The 21,767-nt window shown below is 41.1% G+C and overlaps 1 protein-coding gene across 1 annotated transcript; it reads left to right on the top strand.

The window, feature by feature from the left end:
* The first annotated feature begins 16,296 nt into the window (after positions 1–16,296).
* Positions 16,297–17,253, top strand: LOC145824169 (uncharacterized). Its single transcript, XM_082923783.1, has 2 exons — positions 16,297–16,827; positions 16,957–17,253. Exons 1-2 carry the CDS (start codon positions 16,297–16,299, stop codon positions 17,251–17,253), a joined length of 828 nt encoding a protein of 275 aa, XP_082779909.1.
* Positions 17,254–21,767: the final 4,514 nt, after the last annotated feature.

Genomic DNA, 21,767 nt, shown 5'->3' with positions numbered 1-21,767 from the left:
CACTAGTCTAGTGTATTCGGTGTTTCAGCCTATTGATCTAGCATGTGCATGCTCTACTCCAGCACATTTTTGGCTATGTTTTGACATACTTTAGGTCTGATTTGAGTGGTTTTGGTTATGCATGCTTGGCTTTGCATAGCTATAGTGTATTTGGCTTTGCTAGCCTTGCACTTTGAGACCTCTAGCATGTCATATTTGAGCTTTTTGCATGGCATAGCATTATTTGGCATGTTATTTCAGACCATATACCTCTGCCATATTCTTGCATTTAACGCCCTTTTGTTATGTTTGAGGTTTGGGCCTTATGCTTCGCTTGTGAGCCAACTTACATGCATGTTTGTCTAAACTTTTGGGCTATCATTTCAGCATGTTTCGGCCTCTATTTTGGCATGTTTTAGGTCTGTCCATAGCTGGTTTGACCATTTGTGCTTGATATTGCATGCCTCTTGTGTGATGCTCTTCACTAGCCTTAGTGTTTTTGGTCTTTAACATGTCTTGTATGCATGTCTTGCATGATTTAGTGTCTTTAGCATGTCATTTTAGTGCTGAAATATATGCCATTGCATCCTACTAATTCACTCTTTCAAAACTAGAGGACTATCATTTTTGGACTTAACCGATTAAGGGACTAATTGGTAATCTAAAATGTGTAAACAAAATGAATCAAGTAAAACATGGCCAAGATAAGCATGTTGTTTGTATTGCATGTGTTTGGATCGGACGTTAATCCAAACACGAGAAATGTGACACGTTTCATAAACGTGTCACATTTCTCGGTCGCCGACGCCCTTGATTGTGCATGATAGGGTGGAGGCCTTTCGAGTCTTATGTGTGCATTCATTCAGTTTTGCGCAAGCTTGATCCTTTGGCCACCATGCATTGAAAATGCTTTGTTGTTGGCTCAAGAGTCAAGTGCCATACTCGTTTGAGCTTGAGATATGATAAGGAGTGTGGAAATACATACATTTCCTTGCAAATACATTGTCTTGCCTCTGTCCGTGCTCTATTGCAACAACAGGAGGAATTTCAGCCCTTAAGGTGTTCTTGAGATCAGAAAAAAGCAATTTGGAAATCGGTGTAATTTTCAAAGATTCAAAAGAGTGCAAACAGAGGCGTCTTAAGGCAAGGCGGTGGATTTTTGGGAGGACGCAACCGAGCATACATATCTCCCTCGCCCGCGAGGCCATTTATTGCTTCTGTTAGCTAGTTGTAGTTAATTACCGGTGCTGTAATTAATTTAGCTTAGTGCTTTGTAATAGTCTAATTAGTTTAGATTAGCTAGTTATTCAATTTGGTTTGTAATAATTAATTAGCTAGAATAGTCAGTTAATTAGTTGGTTTGTAATAGTTAGCTTAATTAGCGTAGCTAGTTAGCTTTCGTTTTATTCGAACCCTCCGTCGAGAGGGTAAATGTTGTAATAAGTGTGCGTGTGTGTGTGAATGTCTTCCAATCCCACGTCTTTCTCCCTTTTACTTATCTGTTTTTGATGGTTAGTTTAGGGCATATTTCAATTAGCATACCTTATGCTTTACATGTTTGCATCATTCATTTGTCTTGTATGCACCGGCTCGGCGCATCATTCAAACCGCATTGTATTTCAATACACTTCTTTGAATATATGTATCAAATGTTGTATTCGTATGCCATCTTAGATAGCCGAGCCCATTTAGTTGCATTTTGCATGTGTCGCATTAGGCACTTAACATAGCTAGGATCATGCATTGATTACTAACTAGCTTCTGTTTTGGCTCGGAGTACACTGTAAGTATTTATGCTTTAGCATCCTTGTATGCGTGTAAGTGATTGCCATGATAGCATGCTTGTCATGAGGCTATGCGCTTAAGTGATTAATTGCCTGAATGCCTGTGGATGAAGGCTTCATTACTTGAATTGGAATAATTCATCAAAATGTGCGTTTTAAGCCCACTTGGAATGGCAAAATCATGTTGTTTTGAGCCCACTTGAGGGTGGCAAATCCGCGTTTTAGCCTACTTGCGAGTAGCAACTTCAAACCATTTTTGAAAAACAAACATGATATTTTTTGTTCCAAATTGAGTGATTTAGTCTATACTTGTATGCTGTGCGCATCACATAGTAATTCTAGATTAATAACTGGAACAAGAACACATGTGTTTTCAAAAATAACATATCATGTTAGTAGAGGCCGATCTTTGATTGGGCGAGCGGGGGTGCTCATTTCAGGACCTTCCCCTCTCGTACCCAAGTTCCCGGCCGAGGCAACTTTGGTGATAACGGACATGTGGCCTTAAGCACGAGTCAGGGTTTCCTAAATTTTCCAAAATAAAATATTTAGGTGGCGGCTCTGAAATCTGGCAAAGCAGTCCTTGTTTGGCGCTTTTTGATTAAAATCGATTTTTCAAAACGATTTGTCGGATTTGGAATCTTTGGTGATTTATCAGTCTCACATTGAACTTTGCGAGATTAGATTCAAAACCGTGATAGGAGTCCAAACTGTAGTAGCTAGAACCCAAATCCGCGCCCTTTCCGAAAGGGGAGATGCGCGGAGTGAGTTCGGGCAGTCTACAACAGCGAACCTAGCAATGTGTTCTGCTGTTGACTAGTTTCCATTCCCATAAAAAAGAGCAAAGTCTAGTATTCTAAACCTTCTTGGGTATTCATGCACCCTATCCACCCATTCTGGATATGGCTTCCTATACACAGGAGTTGAACCCCCCGAGCCATAGGTCCACACATTTCTCTGACAATATTAGCAATTTAGTCCCTAGGGACCATATTTTGTGCTTGTTGGACTATTACTGGAGGAACAAACACAGGGTTTGGTAGAATCCCATGTGCTTGATGTCCTCTTAGTTTATAGGGAGGCATATTCGGAACTGGTTGTCCCTGTGGTACTTGCAACTGTTGAGGGTGTGGCTGACCCCTTTGAACCTGTCCTGCGAAAGGTGTTGCAATAGGAAAAACATGTGTTGTTTCCGTCCCAGTAGCAGGAAACCCTTCCAACCCCCTGGGTGTGAATTCGAATAGAGGATTAGTGAACCCTTTTATACTAGGTATGGTTTCGAACATGGGGTTTGGAAACATTCTCATGCTATTTTCTTGTGTTGGCCAAGATTCACCAATTTGTATGGCTTCACTGTTAGGTAATGGGACATTTTGATTTACCACGGGCCTCAAAAGAGGCTCATACCATGACTGAGGTACAGGTGATGGTCTTTCATAATTTGGATTACTAGTCTGACCATTAGTCTGTCCATTACTTTGCATAGGCTGCTTATCTTTAGCCAATCTTTGCTGAAGAGCATTTTAATTTTCCTCCATATACCTTGTGTTAGTTGGTTGATGGGAATTCATTTGATCCACAAAGGATGTTGCCCATCTTTCTATTGTGTTCATTAATTGCTGTCCCATGGCATCCACCAAGCCTCCCCATAGATTCATTGGCTGGATAGATGGAACAGTGGATGGTCCAATTCCATGGCCTTGTCCAATATTTTGAACATGTGGTACTTGCTCTGAAGTGTTGGCCTGTTCTACCATAGGTTATGATAGGACAGGTAGTTCCACTAGATGTGTATTAGATTATCCTCTAGATTAGGTATTTCTACCTCTTCCTCTACACCTTCTTCCAGGCGTTCATTTTCTCATTGTCTCCTACGTCTAGCTATTTCAAATTGTCCCACTGGGCGTGCCAAAAATATATGTTGGCTTTTTGGCTTTTGAAGGTTAGTATTGTAATCTTAAGTGTGCCAGCAAGGATCAATCAGTCTTTACAGAAGATTAATTGCCAACAAATTATCAAACGATTGTGTTTTAGTTCTTTCAGCCTCAATGAAGATGACTTTTACTGGTGACTTGTTTAGGAGAATTTAGTAAACAACAATTAAGTGAAGAATAATTGTAGCATTTCATTAAGTAAAAATGAAAAATTTACAATGATCTGACCCAGTCACATAGAGGTTTACAGCAACAAGCTATTTGAAACAACTCATATGAATGAAGTGCAATACAGGAATTTGAAGTATAGAAATGTAAAGAACTGTAAAAATTGGAAGGAAAATAAAGTAGATAAAACTGGTTTTCTGATTTGAGTCTGGATCCTCCTTTCTGGGGCCTTCTTTGCTATTTATACTTCTTAATGATAACTGTTGAAATGGGCTTATAACCGTTGAAATATCCCTCCATGATCACTGATCATGCTCTCTCACAGTCAGCTCCACTACGCCATGTTTGCAGTTAGGCTTCCCTCTTGATTTTGAATTTGAACCTTGTGAGTAACTGTTAGGCCACATCACCTTATATCCCTCGATTATTCCAGTGCTACACAGACCCATTATTACCAGTATGGGTTGACACGTGTCTGACTATGGTTGGCAATTTATATTACCTTCCCAAATTACCCTTCTCATGCCACGTGTTGAATTGTGATTGGCTTATACAATTTATGCAGCCAACACATGTGCTAACACATGCCAAAAGCTAGTTGATAAGAGTTTAACCACCCAAAAAAAGAAACCAAGACAAAGGATCACAGAAGCACACATCAGCAGAGCAACACAACAGCAGCAGCTGAGCAACATGGAGCAAGCCTAATTTAGTTAGTTATTATTTTTGCTAATCCAAAGAACAATGGGTGCAATCAAGCCTAATTTAGTTAGTTATTATGACTCTTTTAAAGGCTTAATTTTAATGGGGAGGTTACCGGTTTAACTCTCCATAAAAAAAGTTAAATTAGGAGACAAACACTTGGAGATTTGTAAGGATGGAAGGGCTTATTGCCATTGGTATTGATCTAACAATTATTAATAACTAACAATTAACAACTAACTTCCACTGATCTAAAAAAAAAAAAAACAGAAAGAAAGATCGTTGCATTTTTTTGATCAGCTGAAAATGGTTGTATTTAGAGTTGTAAATGAACATAGTTGTTTATGAATAGGCTTGGTAAGGACTCATTTGAACTTGGTTTGTTAAATGTTTATTGAGTTTGAGATCAAACTTATTAAAATCTTAATAAATAAACCTAAACATACTAAAGTTTGGCTCATTAACTCGGCTCGTTTAATATTTATTTAAATAATAGAATAAATATATTATTTATATATTAAATAATGTAGTTCATCTCTCTTTGTTTTGGTACCAGCATGTTGGGACCAATAATTCAAAACACAAAAGAAGTTCTTAAATTAAGCACCACAACTACTTCATAAATCATTAAAACTAAATAAGCCCTTTTTTTTCTTCTTCTTCTCTCAATAAGCCAATATCAATGCCAAGAAAATGGAGAGAGGATGGTGGAACTCAGTGCTTAGAAGAAGAAGATCAGGAAGAGTGGGCAATCAAAGCAGCCAAAATGTGGATATAGATGGGTTGTTTACCATCATTGTAGATGAGATTCCGAACTCTGTGGATCCAAAAAGTTTGTATACTTTATTCAGTAAGTTTGGAATAGTTAAGAATTCTTTTATTCCAATGAAAAGAAGACAAGTTATGGGCTCTCGGTTCGGATTTGTAAGGTACGACTGTAAGGTTGCAGCAGACATGGTGGTGCAAAAGGCTGATGGTTTATGGTGCGATAATAAAGCTCTGAAGGTGAAGAAGGCAGATTATAAAAAAGGGGAACAGAAACAACCTTCAGCGAAGAACAATGGTGGTCCGATGGTGAGGTGGCACCAACAGAGGATTTTTGCACTGGGAAACACAGAGTATGAAAAAGAAGTGCAGAAACAACCCATGATGAGGAACATATAAGGTGGGATGATGAGGAAGTATCAAAAGAGGAACTGTACACAGTAACAAATGGAGGATGTAGGAAGAAGATCTTATGCTTAAGATGTTCAAAATGGAGTCATCCAGCAGAAACCGAAAGTGGTGCTAAAGGTTTATGAGTCAGGAAATGGTTGGCTATATGAAAGTCTGATTGTGAAGCTGAAAACTTTTTCCTCATTCATTGATTTTCAGAAGGAGTTTGAAAGAAGAGACCTGAAGGAGGTAAGAGTGCGAGATGGAGGTGGAAGGTTAGCAGTATTAACTTTCAAATGGAGGTGGAAGGTTAGCAGTATTAACTTTCAAATCAAACCTACATATGAAGGAAGCCAGAATAGCCATTGAAGAATGGATTTTTGAATGGTGTGAAACTATAAGTGATTGGGGAAAAAAACTGTCTATCAAACAAGAAAGGTGTGTGTGGATTACTTGTATGAGTGTTCATTTTAATCTGTGGAGTGTTAATACTTTCACATATATTGGTAAACTATGAGGGGAAGTTGGCCAGTTAGATGACAACATTCTTAAGCAGAGCTCCTTTCAGTTTGGTAAGGTTCGAATAATTACGACCAGATTTGAATGCATAAATACAGTGATCAATGTTGAATGTTATGGAAATGTTTTCCCAGTTCAAGTGTGTGAAGAGTCATCTGCAGCAGTCACTACATGTTTTTGTCAACAAAAAAGCCAGGAGAGTGAGGATGTTGCTTCCAAAATTCAGGAAGAGGTCGATCAACTGTCAAAAAATGATAAGGGAGATGAGGATGCGGCCAATGCAAAATCAGGGAAGGAAGTAATGCTAGGAAAAGCTGTTGTGGCAAGCAAAGAGAAAGAAATGGTGGACATAGATACAGAGGAGAGGAAGGAAACAATAAATAGGAGTCTATATCAATCGTAAAAGAGATAGAGTGTGTAGACACCCCATTTTTGACCGACCTTAAGACTCAGACGTCACCGATTGAGCGCTCGGTGATGGTGCATATTGTGCTCGTTCAGAAGTTTCAGAGTCTCGGCTGCGAGCCTTGCCTCCGGACTTCCGGACTCTTTCATGCTTTACCTCGGTTTGCGAACCAGGCTCTGTTTTCTCTGTTTTCTCTTCCCGAAGGGAGGGAGAGGTCTTGTAGATCATCTCTCAGTGGCCATAGGCTACGTTTTGTAGTCGTAGGCCATTTTGCCCGTTTGGAGTCCGGTTTTCGATTTTTCGGAGTCGTTGGCCGTGTGCCTTGGTTCGGGACCGCTTAACCACCTCCGTTTGCTCCGGTTTTTGGCATGCATCTTATTTGCTCCATTTTGAGGGACACTGTGGCTCGAAAAACCAACTTCGTGGTTGAACACCACTTCCGGTGCCTAACAGTCAGTTTTCGAGGCCTCGGGCTGCGCGTTTCAGCCCCCGAACCTTCATTTTGCATCGGTTTGGGTTCATTTTTGGCACGGACCTCTGTTTCATTGTTAAGAAGGTCGTAGAAGGGTGGGAGGCCAGTAATTGTTCTGAAAACCAGTTTTATTCCTCCATCGCCCGTTTTTCTCACTTGAAAGCCAATGTTGACCACCCTAAGGCCACTTTTTCCAGCCCTAAACCACATATTTGTGTTGTACACACCTGGGAGGCCACCAATATCACATGGCCGGCTAGTAATTGTGTGTGACCCTTTTGACCCCCTCCTAAAAGTGGGCTTTTCTCTCTCCTGGTTTACTTTCTCCAGTTTTTGACCACATGATTGTGTTGTGCACACATGGGAGGCCACCAATCTGGGGTGGTCGGCCACTAATACTGCTTGAACCTTTTGACCCTTGGCCGACCGGCCATGGGGAAGGCCGACCGGCCACCTGCAACTCCAATACCCGGCCGGCCATGATCCTCTCCTCTGGTACATTACAAGTATGTATTCTGTTTCCCCCCAGATTGTGTATCCGGGGGGCTGCACTTTTGGGGAGAAATTTGAAATCCATTCCCCCCATTTTCCCCCCCCTCTTTTGCCTATATATCCAGGCCATTCCAGCAGCTTCAGAGGGTTAGAAAGTTTTGGTTTAAGCCTCTTGCATTCAATCTCTCTTTCTCTATATTCCAACCATCAAAACCCCTCAAGTCCTACACCATTTCTACACCATCTCCAAGCCAACCAATCCACACTCCATTCCAGCAGCTTCAAGGCCATTTCCAGAGGTCAAGGGCTCCCAAACTTGGTCCAAGAGTTGTTGAAGACATAGGCTACAAGGGTAAGTCTCATTCTCCCTCTTTCTTGCCTATTTTTGCTCAATATATTAGCTCCTCTTGCTTGCATATTTGGGCTCCGACCCTAACTGAAAATAGCATTATTTTGAGTTTCTTTTCATGTTTGTTTAAGGGCCTCTCCCTGTTTGAGGCTTCCTTTTTACACTTGCTTCTTTACCCCTCTTGTATGCCTCTTTCTTGCATAGTATTTTAGGCCTATTTGTAAACTGTTTTGAGCTTAGTTGTAAACTGAAAAGTGGCTTATTTTGAGCCCTTATTCAACATTGTTGAAGGGCTCTTCACTGTTTGAGACTTCCTTTTGTCACTTGCCTCTTTATCCCTCTTTTGGCCTCATTTTTGCATGTTTTGTTATCCCCTTGTGCTTGTATTTTTGGGCTCCGACCCAAACTGAAAATAGTCATATTTTGATCCCCTCTTCATGTTTGATCAAGGGTCTTTTTCTGTTTGAGGCTCCCTTTTTACACTTTGTGTTTAAACCTTCTTTTAGGCCTATTTCTTGCATAGTATTTGAAGCTTACTTGTGCACTGTTTTGGGCTCGGCCATAAACTGTAAAATACCTTTTTTTGAGCCCCTCTTCAACTTTGTTGAAGGGATCTTCATTGTTTGGGGCCAGAAGCTGCTACTTGCTTCTTTATCTCTCTTTTGGGGCCATTTTTGCATGTTAACTTAGCCCTATTTGTGTTCACTTCTTGGCCTTTCTTAAAACTGTAAATATGCTTGTTTTGGGACTGTCTTGATTCTGTCTTCACACTTTGTGTTCAAACAATGCATGCTTTGCATAGCCATAGGTCATTCCATGTACCTAATTTCATGTTTCGGGTCCCATTCCATGCATCGGATGCCATATTGCCATGATTCGGGGCTGTTTTGTATCATATTTTAGTGCTGAAATTTGCTTATTTGCATATCATGTTCCATGCCTTACCATGCTTTGGTAGAGTGGCATTCGTGCCTTAGGTTTGGTCCTCGGTTTGCGTGCATGTGTGCACGCATTTCGAGTTGTCTCATTTTCATCGTATGGCCTCCTATGTGAGTGCGGCTGAGGTCCACTCATGTTGGTGTAAGTCCATTGTGCATTGATTATGTCATTTCATTTCATAGCATTGTGTATGCTAGGCCGTATGTTAGCGCATTGTGTATGCCATGTTATCTCGTGCATCGTGTATGCCATTTCCTAGCATTGTGCATGATTGGTTGTATCTTAGTTGCATTTCATGCATGTGTAGACACCCCATTTTTGACCGACCTTAAGACTCAGACGTTACCGATTGAGCGCTTGGTGATGTTGCATATTGTGCTCGTTCAGAAGTTTCAGAGTCTCGGCTGCGAGCCTTGTCTCCAGACTTCCGGACTCTTTCACGCCTTACCTCGATTTGCGAACCAGGCTCGGTTTTCTCTGTTTTCTCTTCCCAAAGGGAGGGAGAGGTCTCGTAGACCATCTCTCAGTGGCCGTAGGCTACGTTTCGTGGTCGTAGGCCATTCGGTCCGTTTGGAGTCCGGTTTCTGGTTTTTCAGAATCGTCGGCCGTGTGTCTCGGTTCGGGACCGCTTAACCACCTCTGTTTGCCCCAGTTTTCGGCATACATCTTATTTGCTCCCTTTTGAGGGACACTGTGGTCTGAGAGATCGACTTCGTGGTCGAACACCACTCCCGGTGCCTAACAGCCAGTTTTCGGGGCCTCGGGCTGCGCGTTTCAGCCCCTGAACCTTCATTCTGCATTGGTTTTGGTTCATTTTTGGCAGGGACCTCTGTTTCATTGGTAAGAAGGCCATAGAAGGGTGGAAGGCCAGTAATTGTTCTGTCAGCCAACTTTATCCCTTCATCGCCCTCCGTCGCCCGATTTTTCTCACTTCAAAGCCAATGTTGACCATCCTTGGGCCATTTTCTTGCACCTTAAACCCCATATTTGTGATGTACACATCTGGGAGGCCACCAATATTTGGTGGTCGGCCAGTAATTGTTGTTGAACCTTTTGAACCCCTTTGAAAAGTGGGTTATTCTCTCTCCTGGTTCACTATTTCCAGTGTTTAACCACAGGGTTGTGTTGTGCACACGTGGGAGGCCCTCTTTCTGTGGTGGCCGGCCACTAATTCTCATTGAACCTTTTGACCCTTGGCCGGCCGGCCATGGGAAGTAGCCGGCCGGCCACCTGCAACCTAGATAACCGGCCGGCCATGCTCCTTGCATCAAGTACAGTGCAGATATGCATCTGTTTTCCTCCCAGATTGTGTATCTGGGGGGTGCATTTTTGGAGGGAAACTTGGATTGTTTTCCCTCCATTTTTTCCTCCTTTTTTCCCTCCTTCTTGTCTATATAACAGCAGCCCCAGCTCTGTTATGAGGGTTACAAAAAATCCCCCCTAAGCTCTTGCCTTGTATCTCTCTTTCTCTATACCCCCAAGCTCAAAACCTCTCAAGTCCAACACCCTTCTCTACACCACCACCTAGCACCATACCTCCAACCTCCATTGCAGCCACTTGAAGTTGTTTTCCAGAGCTAAAGAGCCACCAAACTCAAGCCAAGAGTTGCCAAAAGATTGGTCTACAAGGGTAAGTTCTATTTCCCAATTTTTTGTCCATATTTTGTATCCTTTCTAAGCCATACATGCTTGCTGTTTTAGGCTCCGACCCCAACTGGAACTAGGCTTATTTTGAGATATTTTTCATGTTTGTTTAAGGGTATTTACCTGTTTGAGGTCTCCTTGTTGCACTTGCTTCATTATCTCCCTTGTATGCCATCTTCTTGTGTAGTATTTTTGGCCTATGTATAAACTGTTTTGAGCTCTGTCATGAACTGAAAAGTGGCTTATTTTGAGCCCTTATTCAACATTGTTGAAGGGCTCATTGCTGTTTGAGGCTTTCATTTATCACTTGCCTTTATATCTCTCTTTTGGCCATATTTTTGCATGATTTGTTAGCCTCTTATGCTTCTGTTTTTGGGCTCTGGTCCGAACTAAAAATGACCTTATTTTGACCCCCTCTTCATGTTTCATTAAGGGTCTTTCACTGTTTGAGGCATCCTTTTTATAATTTGTGTTATATCTCTCTTTTTGGCCCTATTTTGCATAGCATTTTGAGCATTCTTGCATACTGTTTTGGGTCCGGCCATCAACTGTAAAGTGAAATATTTTGGGACCCTCTTCAACATTGTTGAAGGGCCCTCATCAGTTTGAGGCCGGCAGCCATGACTTGCTTCTTTATCTCACATTTAGGGCCATTTTTGCATGCTAGTTTTTCCCTATTTGTGTTTACTGTTTGGCCTTGCTTAAAACTGTAAACATGCTTGGTTTGGGACTTCCTTGAATCTGTCTTCACATGTCATAAGTAAATAATGCATGATTGATGTAGCTACAAGTCATTTCATGTGTTTAATCTTGCATTTCGGGACCATTTCATGCATCGGGTGCTATATTGTCATGATTTGGGGCTGTTTCGGATCATATTTTAGCTCTGAAATTTGCATGTTTGCATATCATATTTCATGCCTTGCCCTGTCTTGTTAGAGTGGCATTTGGTGCCTTAGGGTCGGTCCTCGGTTTGCGTGCATGTGTGCACGCATTTCGAGCATCTCATTTTCATCTTATGGCCTCCTATGTGAGTGTGGCTGAGGTCCACTCATGTTGGTATAAGTCCATTGCGCATTGTGTATGCCATTTCATTTCATAGCATTGTGTATGCTAGGTTGTATGTTAGCGCATTGTGTATGCCATATTACCTCGTGCATCGTGTATGCCATTTCATAGCATTGTGTATGCTAGGTTGTATCTTAGTTGCATTTCATGCATATCATGCATATTGCATCGTGCTTGGGATAGGGGTTAGCCCGAGCACGGGAAACGAGGTACGTTTTGTACTCCGAGTGACGGAACGTGTCTCAATTCCAAGTCATCGACACTCCGGATTATCCATGATGAAGTTAGGTCTTGTTGTGTTTATATGTGCATTCATTCTATATTGAGTTGTACAATTCAACTCCTCGGCCATCATGCATCGATATGCGTGATTGGTGACACGAGGATCGAGACATGCATATATTTGTGAAAATACATTGCTATGCCCCTTTCCTGCTCTCTGTTGCAGCAAATCAAGAATTAGCAACCTTCCGGAGCTTGGCGCGCTTTCCAAGAGTAATTGTGAAACAGAGGCTAATTGGGGCATCCTAGTGGATTTCCGCGCAAGGTAGCCCAGACATGTATCATCCATTATCTGAAGAAGAGTCAAGGCAGTCCGTGGCTTGCATGCCAGTTTATTATTTTTCTTGGTTAATTTGTAAATTAATTAGGAATTTGTATATATTTGGACTGTATTATTTGGACTGTTCTATTTATTCGGACCCTCTGCGCGAGGGCACAACTGTAATAAGTATGCGTGTGTGTGTTGTATGTCTTCCAACCCCACGTCTTTCTCCCTTTTATTTACCCGCTTATGATGGTTAGATTAGGGCATGTTTCAATTAGCATACAGTATGATAGCATGTTTGCATTCATTCATCTGTTTTGCATGCATCGGGCTCGGCGCATCATACTAACTGCATTGTATTTCAATTTCAAAGTTGAATACTTGTTAGCTGTAGCATTTCATATGCCATGTCTAGAATAGCCGAGCCTACTATAGTTGCATTTTTGCATGTGTTGCATTAGGCATTTCTGTATAATTAGGATCATGCATGGATTTCTAATTAGCTTTTTTTTTGGCTTTGAGTACTCGGTAAGTTTTATGCTTTAACATCCTTGCATGCGTGTGAGTGACTGCTATGAATAGCGGGCTTACCATGAGGCTATTTGCTTATGTGATATAACTGCCTGAATGCCTGTGGGTGAAGGTTGGGTTATTTGGATTGGAACAAATCATCAACTGTGAGTTTTAAGCCCACTAGATAGTGGCAAAACCATCTTTTCTTAAGCCCACCTGAGGGTGGCAAAATTTGCATTTTAAGCCTACTTGCGAGTAGCAAACCATCTTTCAAATAAACAAACATGAAAATGTTTTGTTCCAATTCAGGCGATCCAGTCTATACTTGTATGTTGTGCGCATCACATAGTAAATCTAGGCTAATAACCGAGATAAGAACACACAATGTTTTCAAAACTAGATATCATGGTTAGTAGAGGCCGATCTTTGATCGGGCGAGCGGGGGTGCTCACGAAGTGACCTTCCCCAATCATACCCAAGTTCCCGAGCTGAGGCAACTTTGGTGATGACGGACACGTGGCCTTAGGCAAACGAGTCTGGGTTTCCTAAATTTCTCCAAAATAAAATATTTAGGTGGCGACTCTGTATCTGGCAAAACAGTCCATGTTTGGCATTTCTTTTCTTAAAATCTGTTTTCTCAAAACGATTTGCCAGATTTGGACTCTTTGGTTCAGACTTAGAACCGTGACAATTTGAGAGTCCTGAGCTGTAGTGACCCCAAGTGAACAGAACGGGACTCACCCTCCCGGGGCGTTCGGGGACGTCTACAGCATGTCATGCATATTGCATCGTGTTGGGGGACAAGAGTTAGCCCGAGCACGGGAAACGAGGGGCGTTTCGTACTCCGAGTGACGGAACGTGTCTCAATTCCTCGGTCGCCGACACTCTGGATTATCCATGATGGAGTCTAGGCCTTGTTGTGTCCATATGTGCATTCATTTCATATTGAGTCGTGCAATTCGACTCCTCGACCATCATGCATCGAGATGCGTGATTGGTGGCACGAGGACCGAGGACTACACTTCCCGAAGGGTAGTCATGCATACATATGTGAAAATACTTTGCCATGCTCCTTTCTTGCTCTCTGTTACAGCAAATCAAGAGTCAGCAGCCTTCCGAAGCTTGGCACGCATCCCAAGAACAATTGCAAACAGAGGCTAATTGGGGCATCGCAAGGGATTTCCGCGCAAGGCAACCCGAACATGCATCATTCATCATCCGAAGCAGCATCGAGGCAGTCCCTAGCTTGCATGCTAGTTTACAGCTTATCCTAGTTTAATTTGTTAATTAATTAGGATTTTGTAATTATTTGGACTGTAATATTTATTCGGGACTGTATATTATTTATTCGGACCTTCTGCGCGAGGGCACAACTGTAATAAGTGTGCGTGTGTGTGATGTATGTCTTCCAACCCCACGTCTTTCTCTCTTTTATTTACCCGCTTATGATGGTTAGATTAGGGCATGTTTCAATTAGCATACAGTATGATAGCATGTTTGCATTCATTCATCTGTTTTGCATGCACCGGGCTCGGCGCATCATACTAACTGCATTGTATTTTCAATTCCAAGTTGAATACATGTTAGCTGTAGCATTTCATATGCCATGTCTAGAATAGCCGAGCCTGCTATAGTTGCACTTTTGCATGTGTTGCATTAGGCATTTCTGTATAATTAGGATCATGCATGAATTTCTAATTAACTTTTGTTTTGGCTTTGAGTACTCGGTAAGTTTTATGCTTTAGCATCCTTGCATGCGTGTGAGTGACTGCCATGATAGCATGCTTACCATGAGGCTAATTGCTTATGTGATATATCTGCCTGAATGCCTGTGGGTGAAGGTTAGGTTATTTGAATTGGAACAATTCATCAAATGTGTGTTTTAAGCCCACTAGATAGTGGCAAAATCATGTTTTCTAAAGCCCACCCGAGGGTGGCAAATCCACGTCTTAGCCTACTTACGGGTAGCACCATCAAACCACTTTAAAAAATAAAACATGAAATGTTTTGTTCCAATTCAGGCGATCCAGTCTATACTTGTATGCTGTGCGCATCACATAGTAAATCTAGGCTAATAACCGAAATAAGAACACACAATGTTTTCAAAACTTGATATCATGGTTAGTAGACGCCGATCTTTGATCGGGCGAGCGGGGGTGCTCACGAAGTGACCTTCTCCAATCGTACCCAAGTTCCCGAGCCGAGGCAACTTTGGTGATGATGGACACGTGGCCTTAGGCAACGAGTCAGGGTTTCCTAAATTTCCCAAAATAAAATATTTAGGTGGCGACTCTGTATCTGGCAAAGCAGTCCATGTTTGGCACTTCTTTCAAAATCTATTTTCTCAAAACGATTTGTCGGATTTGGACTCTTTGGTTCAGATTACGAACCGTGACAATTTGAGAGTCCTGAGCTGTAGTGAACCCCAAATGAGCAGAACGGGACTCATCCCTCCCGGGGCGTTCGGGGACGTCTACAGAGTGTGATTTGGGAAACACAAATGATGGAGGTGACTATAGGGTGCAAGGTTTGGGATAATTGAATAATCCAAGAAAAGATGTGGCAAATCAAATTCAAATTGTTGAAGAAGTTAATGGGCCTGAAAGTTCAGGGCCCGATATAAATTTGGAGGTAGTTTTACATGGGGGTCAGGTTGGGAAATTGGCTAATGGGCCTATCATTGAGGCTTCTAACATAAGTGAATGTGCAACTCAACCTCAGGCAAGTCCACAGATTCTTCATATGGTCCAGCATGGAGTGAAAAACAGGGGTAATACATCAAAAAGGGAGAAGACTGGTGCAAAAGTCATCAGTCGAAGTATGAGGAAATGAGATGAATTGAAGAAAAGGGGAAAGCTAAACGGAAAACAACTGAAGAACAAGGGTGGGATTTTTAGCAATTGTCTTAAAAATGGAGCTATATTTCGAGCAGTCGCTTCTGCAATTTTATTATCAGCTTCGCAGAGTGCAGATTCTAGGAATATGAGGAAGTTATTGAATGAAGCACAATCTATAATTCAAGTTGGGAAAATTTTGGGGCTAAACTGTGAAGTCGAGGAGGAGGAGGTGGTAAGCAAAATAATTGAGTTAGAAGAGAAGGACTTAGAAAGAATGAAAGGTGTAGGTGTTGCTTCCTAAGCCAATTTGGTTGCTGCTAGGAGGTTTGGTGTTCATTAACAGTTTCCTTATGGAGATATTATCTTGGAATATTAGAGGCCTCAGAAGGCCTGAAAAGAGGCAGAAAACAAAGAATCTGGTTAGGGATAGAAAGATGGATGTTCTACTGTTGCAAGAAACAAATAGATGTAATGTTGATGAAAACTTTGCTAAGTCACTATGGCTATGAGAGAAGATGGGTTACATGGAGGCTGGTGCAGAGGGCAGTGCCGGAGGTATAATTTGTCTATGGAATCCAGAAATCTTTCTCCTAAAGGAGTGCTGCAGTAATAAAAACTTCATTTTGTTGGCAAGTACTTCACTTCATTATTTTGATTGTGTTATTGTAAACATTTATGCACCAAATGATGTATTGAGAAGAAGACAACTATGAGAGTCTTTAGTGAAGCTTAAATCCACTTTTTTAAAACCTTGGTGTGTAGGGGGGGATTTTAATGAAATTATATTTATGAGTGAACGGAAAGGGTGCTTGAGGAGGGATAAAGGAAAGAGGGATTTCAATGATCTGATTGATAATTTGGAGTTGTTAGACATTCCAATGCTAGGCAGAACATATACATGGTGTAATGCTTTGCATGGGGAAAGGTGGAGCCGAATTGATAGATTTCTAATTGATCATAGGTGGTTGGAGAAGTTCTCATTTAAGCAATGGGGGCTACCCAGGACTCTTTCTGACCACTGCCTAATATTGCTTATGGAAGATGAGAGGGATTGGGGACCTAGGCCATTTAGATTCATAAATGCTTGGTGTTTGCATCCTAATTTTAAATATGAAGTGTATACATCTTGGGAAAGTAATCAAATTAGTGGTCGGGCTAGTTTCATGATAATGAAAAAGTTGGGAAATCTCAGAGTACATCTCAGAAGGTGGAATTGTCAAGTGTTTGGAAACATTAATGAACAATTGAAAAAAGTTGAGGATGAACTCCATGAATGGGATATTGAAGCTGAAGGTAGGAATCTGCAGGAAATTGAGATTGTCTGAAGATGAGAGGTTCGAAGGTTAGCTTGGGAGTTGAGTAGAAAGAAGAAGTGGTTATGGCATCAGAAATCCCGACTAACATGGGCAGTAAAAGGGGATAAAAATACAAGGTTCTTCCATTTAAAGGCTAGTAGAAGACAGAGGAAAAATCTGCTGGATTCTGTAAATGAGAATGGTGTTATATATGATCAACCTGATGTAATTAAACAAGCAGTGGTAAGATATTTCAGCCAACTGTTCTCTGATGATTGGAGGAATAGACCAAAATTGTCAGGTGTTTTTGTCTCAATTAGTACTATAGAATCTAGTTTGTTAGAGGCAGAGTTTTCAGAGGAGGAAATTTGGGAAGCAGTCAATGATTGTGATGGTAATAAAGCTCCAGGGCTTGATGGGTTTAACTTATCTTGCATTCAGAAATACTGACATATAATGAAGGGGGTTTTAGTGCAGCTTATGAATGAATTTCATGCTAATGGTAAGTTGGCTCGAGGAGTGAACAGTTCTTTTATCACTTTAATTCCTAAAAAAGACAATCCCATGGGTCTGGGTGATTATCGGCCTATTAGTTTGGTAAGTTCAGTGTACAAAATAGTTGCCAAGGTTTTATCAAGAAGGTTGAAGAAGGTGCTTCCAAAGTTTATTAGTGAAGTGCAAACAAGCTTTTTGAGTGGAAGATGTATCCTAGATGGGGTGTTAATAGCCAATAAAGTGGTGGATTGGTGGAAAAGATCAAAGAATCAAGGTATCATTCTAAAGTTGGATTTTCAAAAGGCATATGATTCAGTAAATTAGGAGTTCTTATATTCAATGATGACCAATTTTGGTTTTGGAGAAAAATGGATGCATTGGATGAAGACTTGTATTTCTACAGCTAGAGTCTCAGTGTTAATGAATGGTTCTCCCATAGAAGAATTTTCTCCAATGAAAGGACTTAGGCAAGATGATCCCCTTTCACCTTTCCTTTTTAATATTGTTGCAGGGGGGCTTAATTTATTATTGGAAAGAGCAAAAGCAGGGGGCTTGATTAAAGGAGCTTCAATTGGTCAAAATGAGCTGAAATTATCTCATTTTCAATTTGCAGATGATACCATCATATTTTGTGAAGCAGATTAGGAGGAAATAATTGCTATCAAGAGAATATTAAGATGTTTTGAGGTTATGTCAGGACTGAAAATTAATTTTCACAAAAGTCAGGTGTGTGAAATAGGTGTTCAGGATGATTTGGTGAAAGAATTTGCTGCAAGGCTCAATTATTATAGCCAGAAGCTGCCTATGAAGTATCTGGGGTTGCCTTTAGGGGCAAGTCCTAGGAGAAAGTCTACATGGCAACCAGTGGTGGATAAATTCAAAAAGAAGCTAGCTTTATGGAAGATAAAGTGCTTGTCTTTTGCAGGTAGGCTAATCTTGATAAGATCATTGTTGACAAGTTTGCTGGTTTATTTCTTATCTCTGTTTAAAATGCCAGTGGGTATTGCAAGTTCAATTGATAAAATTCAGCCTAACTTTTTTTGGGGAGGATCTGAGATAAGGAGAAAAATACATTTGGTTAGTTGGACGGAGGTATTCTTGAGTAAGTTTCAAGGAGGGTTAGGGGTTAGGAATTTGAGGGAGGTAAATGATTGCTTATTAATAAAATGGTGGTGAAGGTATGGTAGAGAGGAGAATGCATTATGGAAACAAGTGTTGTGCAGTAAATATGGAGGGATTGGTGGCAAATGGAGTCCGTTCTCAGTGAATTCAGATTTGATGTCTACTTTGTGGCAGGATGTATTATCAATGAATTTGACTAATCCTGCTTTGAGTGAATTCTTTTTCAACAATGTAAAAACAGTTGTGGCTAATGGTAAAAGGATTTAGTTTTGGGTTGATAAATGGTTTAATAATCAGAGCCTTAATGAAGTCTTTCCCAGATTGTTTTCATTGTCAACTGAGAAAGGTTGTTCACTACTATATTTTTTCCATAAGAAAGGAGAGGGTTAGGACTGGAAGTTAGCTCTTAGAAGGCCCCTTGTAGCTTGGGAAGAGGATGAGGTGTCCAAGTTGAATGATTTGTTGTCTAATGCACCTAATCTAAATGCAAAGGGTGAAGATTCTTGTTATTGGTTAGCACACTCTTCTGGGTCTTTTACTGTGGCATCAATATGGCAAAGAATGGAATCATCCAAAGGACCTGAAAAATCATTTACAAGAAGTATTTGGAGGAATATTGCTCCTCCCAAAGTGCAATTTCTGTGTTGGCTAGCGTGGAGAGGTAGGATTAAATCCTCAGATCTGTTGCTTAGGATAGGAGTGCTGAATCCCAATGCTAGTACATTGTGTGTGTTTTGCAAATCTGAAGTGGAGACCATGAATCATGTGTTACTCCATTGTCATATGATCTGGAGAGTTTGGTCTAATATTGTGAAATGGTGGAATTTGTGTTGGGCCATTCGTGGTTCAGTGGAGGAACTCCTACAGTGGTGGTCAGGTATAAGATATAAGGTTCAGATGGTGAAAATTTGGAAGGTAGTTCCTTTAGCAATGTTGTGGTATGTGTGTGTGTTTAATGAGGCAAAGCCAGATTTTGCAGATTTGACTGAGTTGGTGAAGATTAGAGTGGCTTTATGGGCAAAATCTCATTTGAAAGAGTTGAAGTACTCAGTTCATGACATAGTATATAATCTGAAGCAGGTTTGCTTTTGTGTATAGTTTGGTGTCAATCTAGTTGCTGTTGTATAATGGAGGTATATTGATTGGTAGTTACAGCTTCAGATGGTTGTATTCTGGGTGCTGTTAGATAGAAGCTGTTATGCCCTGGATGCCTCAGATCTGATATGTCCTAGTTGTGTTATGTCGGTTTGTTTGGGTTCTGTTCTGTCTTCTGTTTTTCCCTAGTTATTTGTTTTCTCAGATTCTTAACTGTTTGGTTGTAGTTTCTGTAAAGGGGTTCATGTACTCTATTGAATTAATCACCAATTGGATCAAATTTAGGAATGCAGTGGAGGGATATCAGCTGGTTTGGGTCTGCCATCACTTGGTGAGATTGGTCTGCTGTTATCTGGTCTGTTTTTTCTGTTGTGATATGGTATGTTTTCATCTGGGGTCTGCTGTCTTTTGGAGTTTTGGGTGGCAGGTTGGAGTAGCTGTTATTGTTGTTGTGCTGATTGGGCAACACCTAGCTCTGTTGTTTTTGTCTCCGATTCAGTGTTATCTGTGTATCTGTTGGTACCTCATCAATAGATTCTTGGTTGGTGCTGTCATATGATTGTGTGGACTGCTTAGTGCCAACCTAGTTGGGATTGGGCGGTTTCACGATGATGGCCTTTGCATCAACCCCCCCTTTATTGATGTCTTTCTTCTTTCTTGTAAGGTTTTCTTCCATCAATAAAGTGCTTGTGTTAATAAAAAAAAATATATTAAATAATGTAAAAATATGTATAAAATACGATAAACATGTTATTTATATATTTAAATTAGATAAATAATAGCTAAATTATTTATATGTAAATAATAGCTAACTATAAATAATATATATATTTTTTTTGATCAGCAAAAAAGATACTTCATTAATGTAAAGACTAGTACAAGGTACGAAATTACACCAATAAAGAAAAGAGGAGTGCAGGAGCATCACGATGAGCCAAATGATCCCAACTAGGTTGGCACCAAAAAACTCATCCTATCATTTGCTAGCACCCCAACGTTGGTGAGAAACCAACGAGAGGGACAGACCAAAAACCAAACCAAAGCTGCAATGCTGCTAAACATCATCTGCTAGACACTACCAGGCAGAGAACCAACCAGGCTGCACAAACCAACAGAGCTAACAGATCAGAATACACCACCCAAATAGATCAGAATCTGTTTTAGCCAGCAGTTCACCCGTGGTAAACAAACCAGTAGCAAACAGATTGCAGGAGTAGAAAAAACAAAAGCAAACAAACCAGAAGCAAACAAACCAGTAGCAACAGCACAGCAGAAGTAGAAAACTCTGCAGAATTAGTAAACAAACCAGAAGCTCATCCAGCAAACAAACCACCATCTTGGTGCCTTCCCACACAACAAGCATAACATAGCATAGCAACCAATCCACAAACAGATTGCAGGAGACCCACAAGAAAATTCAGAGCAGCATTGTAAAGCATCAAAACTCCTGTTTTTTGGGTACTACTGCAAACCAGGTAGCCTGCAACCTTGCAGCAAAACAGAACCAACAAGCCCAGCAGTCCAAGGCAGATCAGAACTAGCATGCCCCGCAGACCAAATAGAATAAGCCAACTCCTCTGCACTAGCCAAAATCCTATGACAGAGCAGCACTGTTAAGCGGAACAGGCCAGCATGTCCATCTAAACTCCTCTGCCCAAGCCAGCCCTCCTTAATGCATACCTAAGCATGATTCAGAACAATCACTATACCAGCAAGACAAAATACAGATTCAGAGCTTCAACCCACACTAGCCCAGACAACACAGATCCACAACAGATCAACCCCATCCCTCTACAACCCACTCCAGCCCCCTTCAACCCACTCCAAGCAGCACAAACATACACACTACCAGATCAACTTCAGCCACACAAATCCGAACCAAACTCCCACCAGAGCTCCAGCAAACCACCAGAGCAGCCTCCTACTAACTGCAGAATGAGGATATTTAATTTCTTGGGTCATTTCAGGACTGTAGCAAACCAGACACTGAAGCAAAACAGAAACTTCAGCTGGGCATACATCAGGCTAGGACCAAACCACCTCTATTGATCTGAACCATACTGCTCTGAACTACTACAACTAGGTGTACAACCAGCAAATAGACCTCAACCTACTACTGCTTTGAACCTTACTGCCATCTGATCTGGTAGAGGTTGGACACTAAATCATGGACTGAATACTCCACCTTCAAGTGCCATTTGGACCACAAAGCTACCTGCACCTTCACTTGTTCGCAAAGAGCTTGTATATTA

The sequence above is a fragment of the Camellia sinensis genome, chromosome 4, assembly GCF_055761805.1.
Source record: "Camellia sinensis isolate YWXY chromosome 4, ASM5576180v1, whole genome shotgun sequence".
In the NCBI taxonomy this organism is placed as follows: Eukaryota; Viridiplantae; Streptophyta; class Magnoliopsida; order Ericales; family Theaceae; genus Camellia; species Camellia sinensis.
Note: the sequence above shows the minus strand (reverse complement) of the source record. Positions and strands in the feature narration are given on the sequence as shown.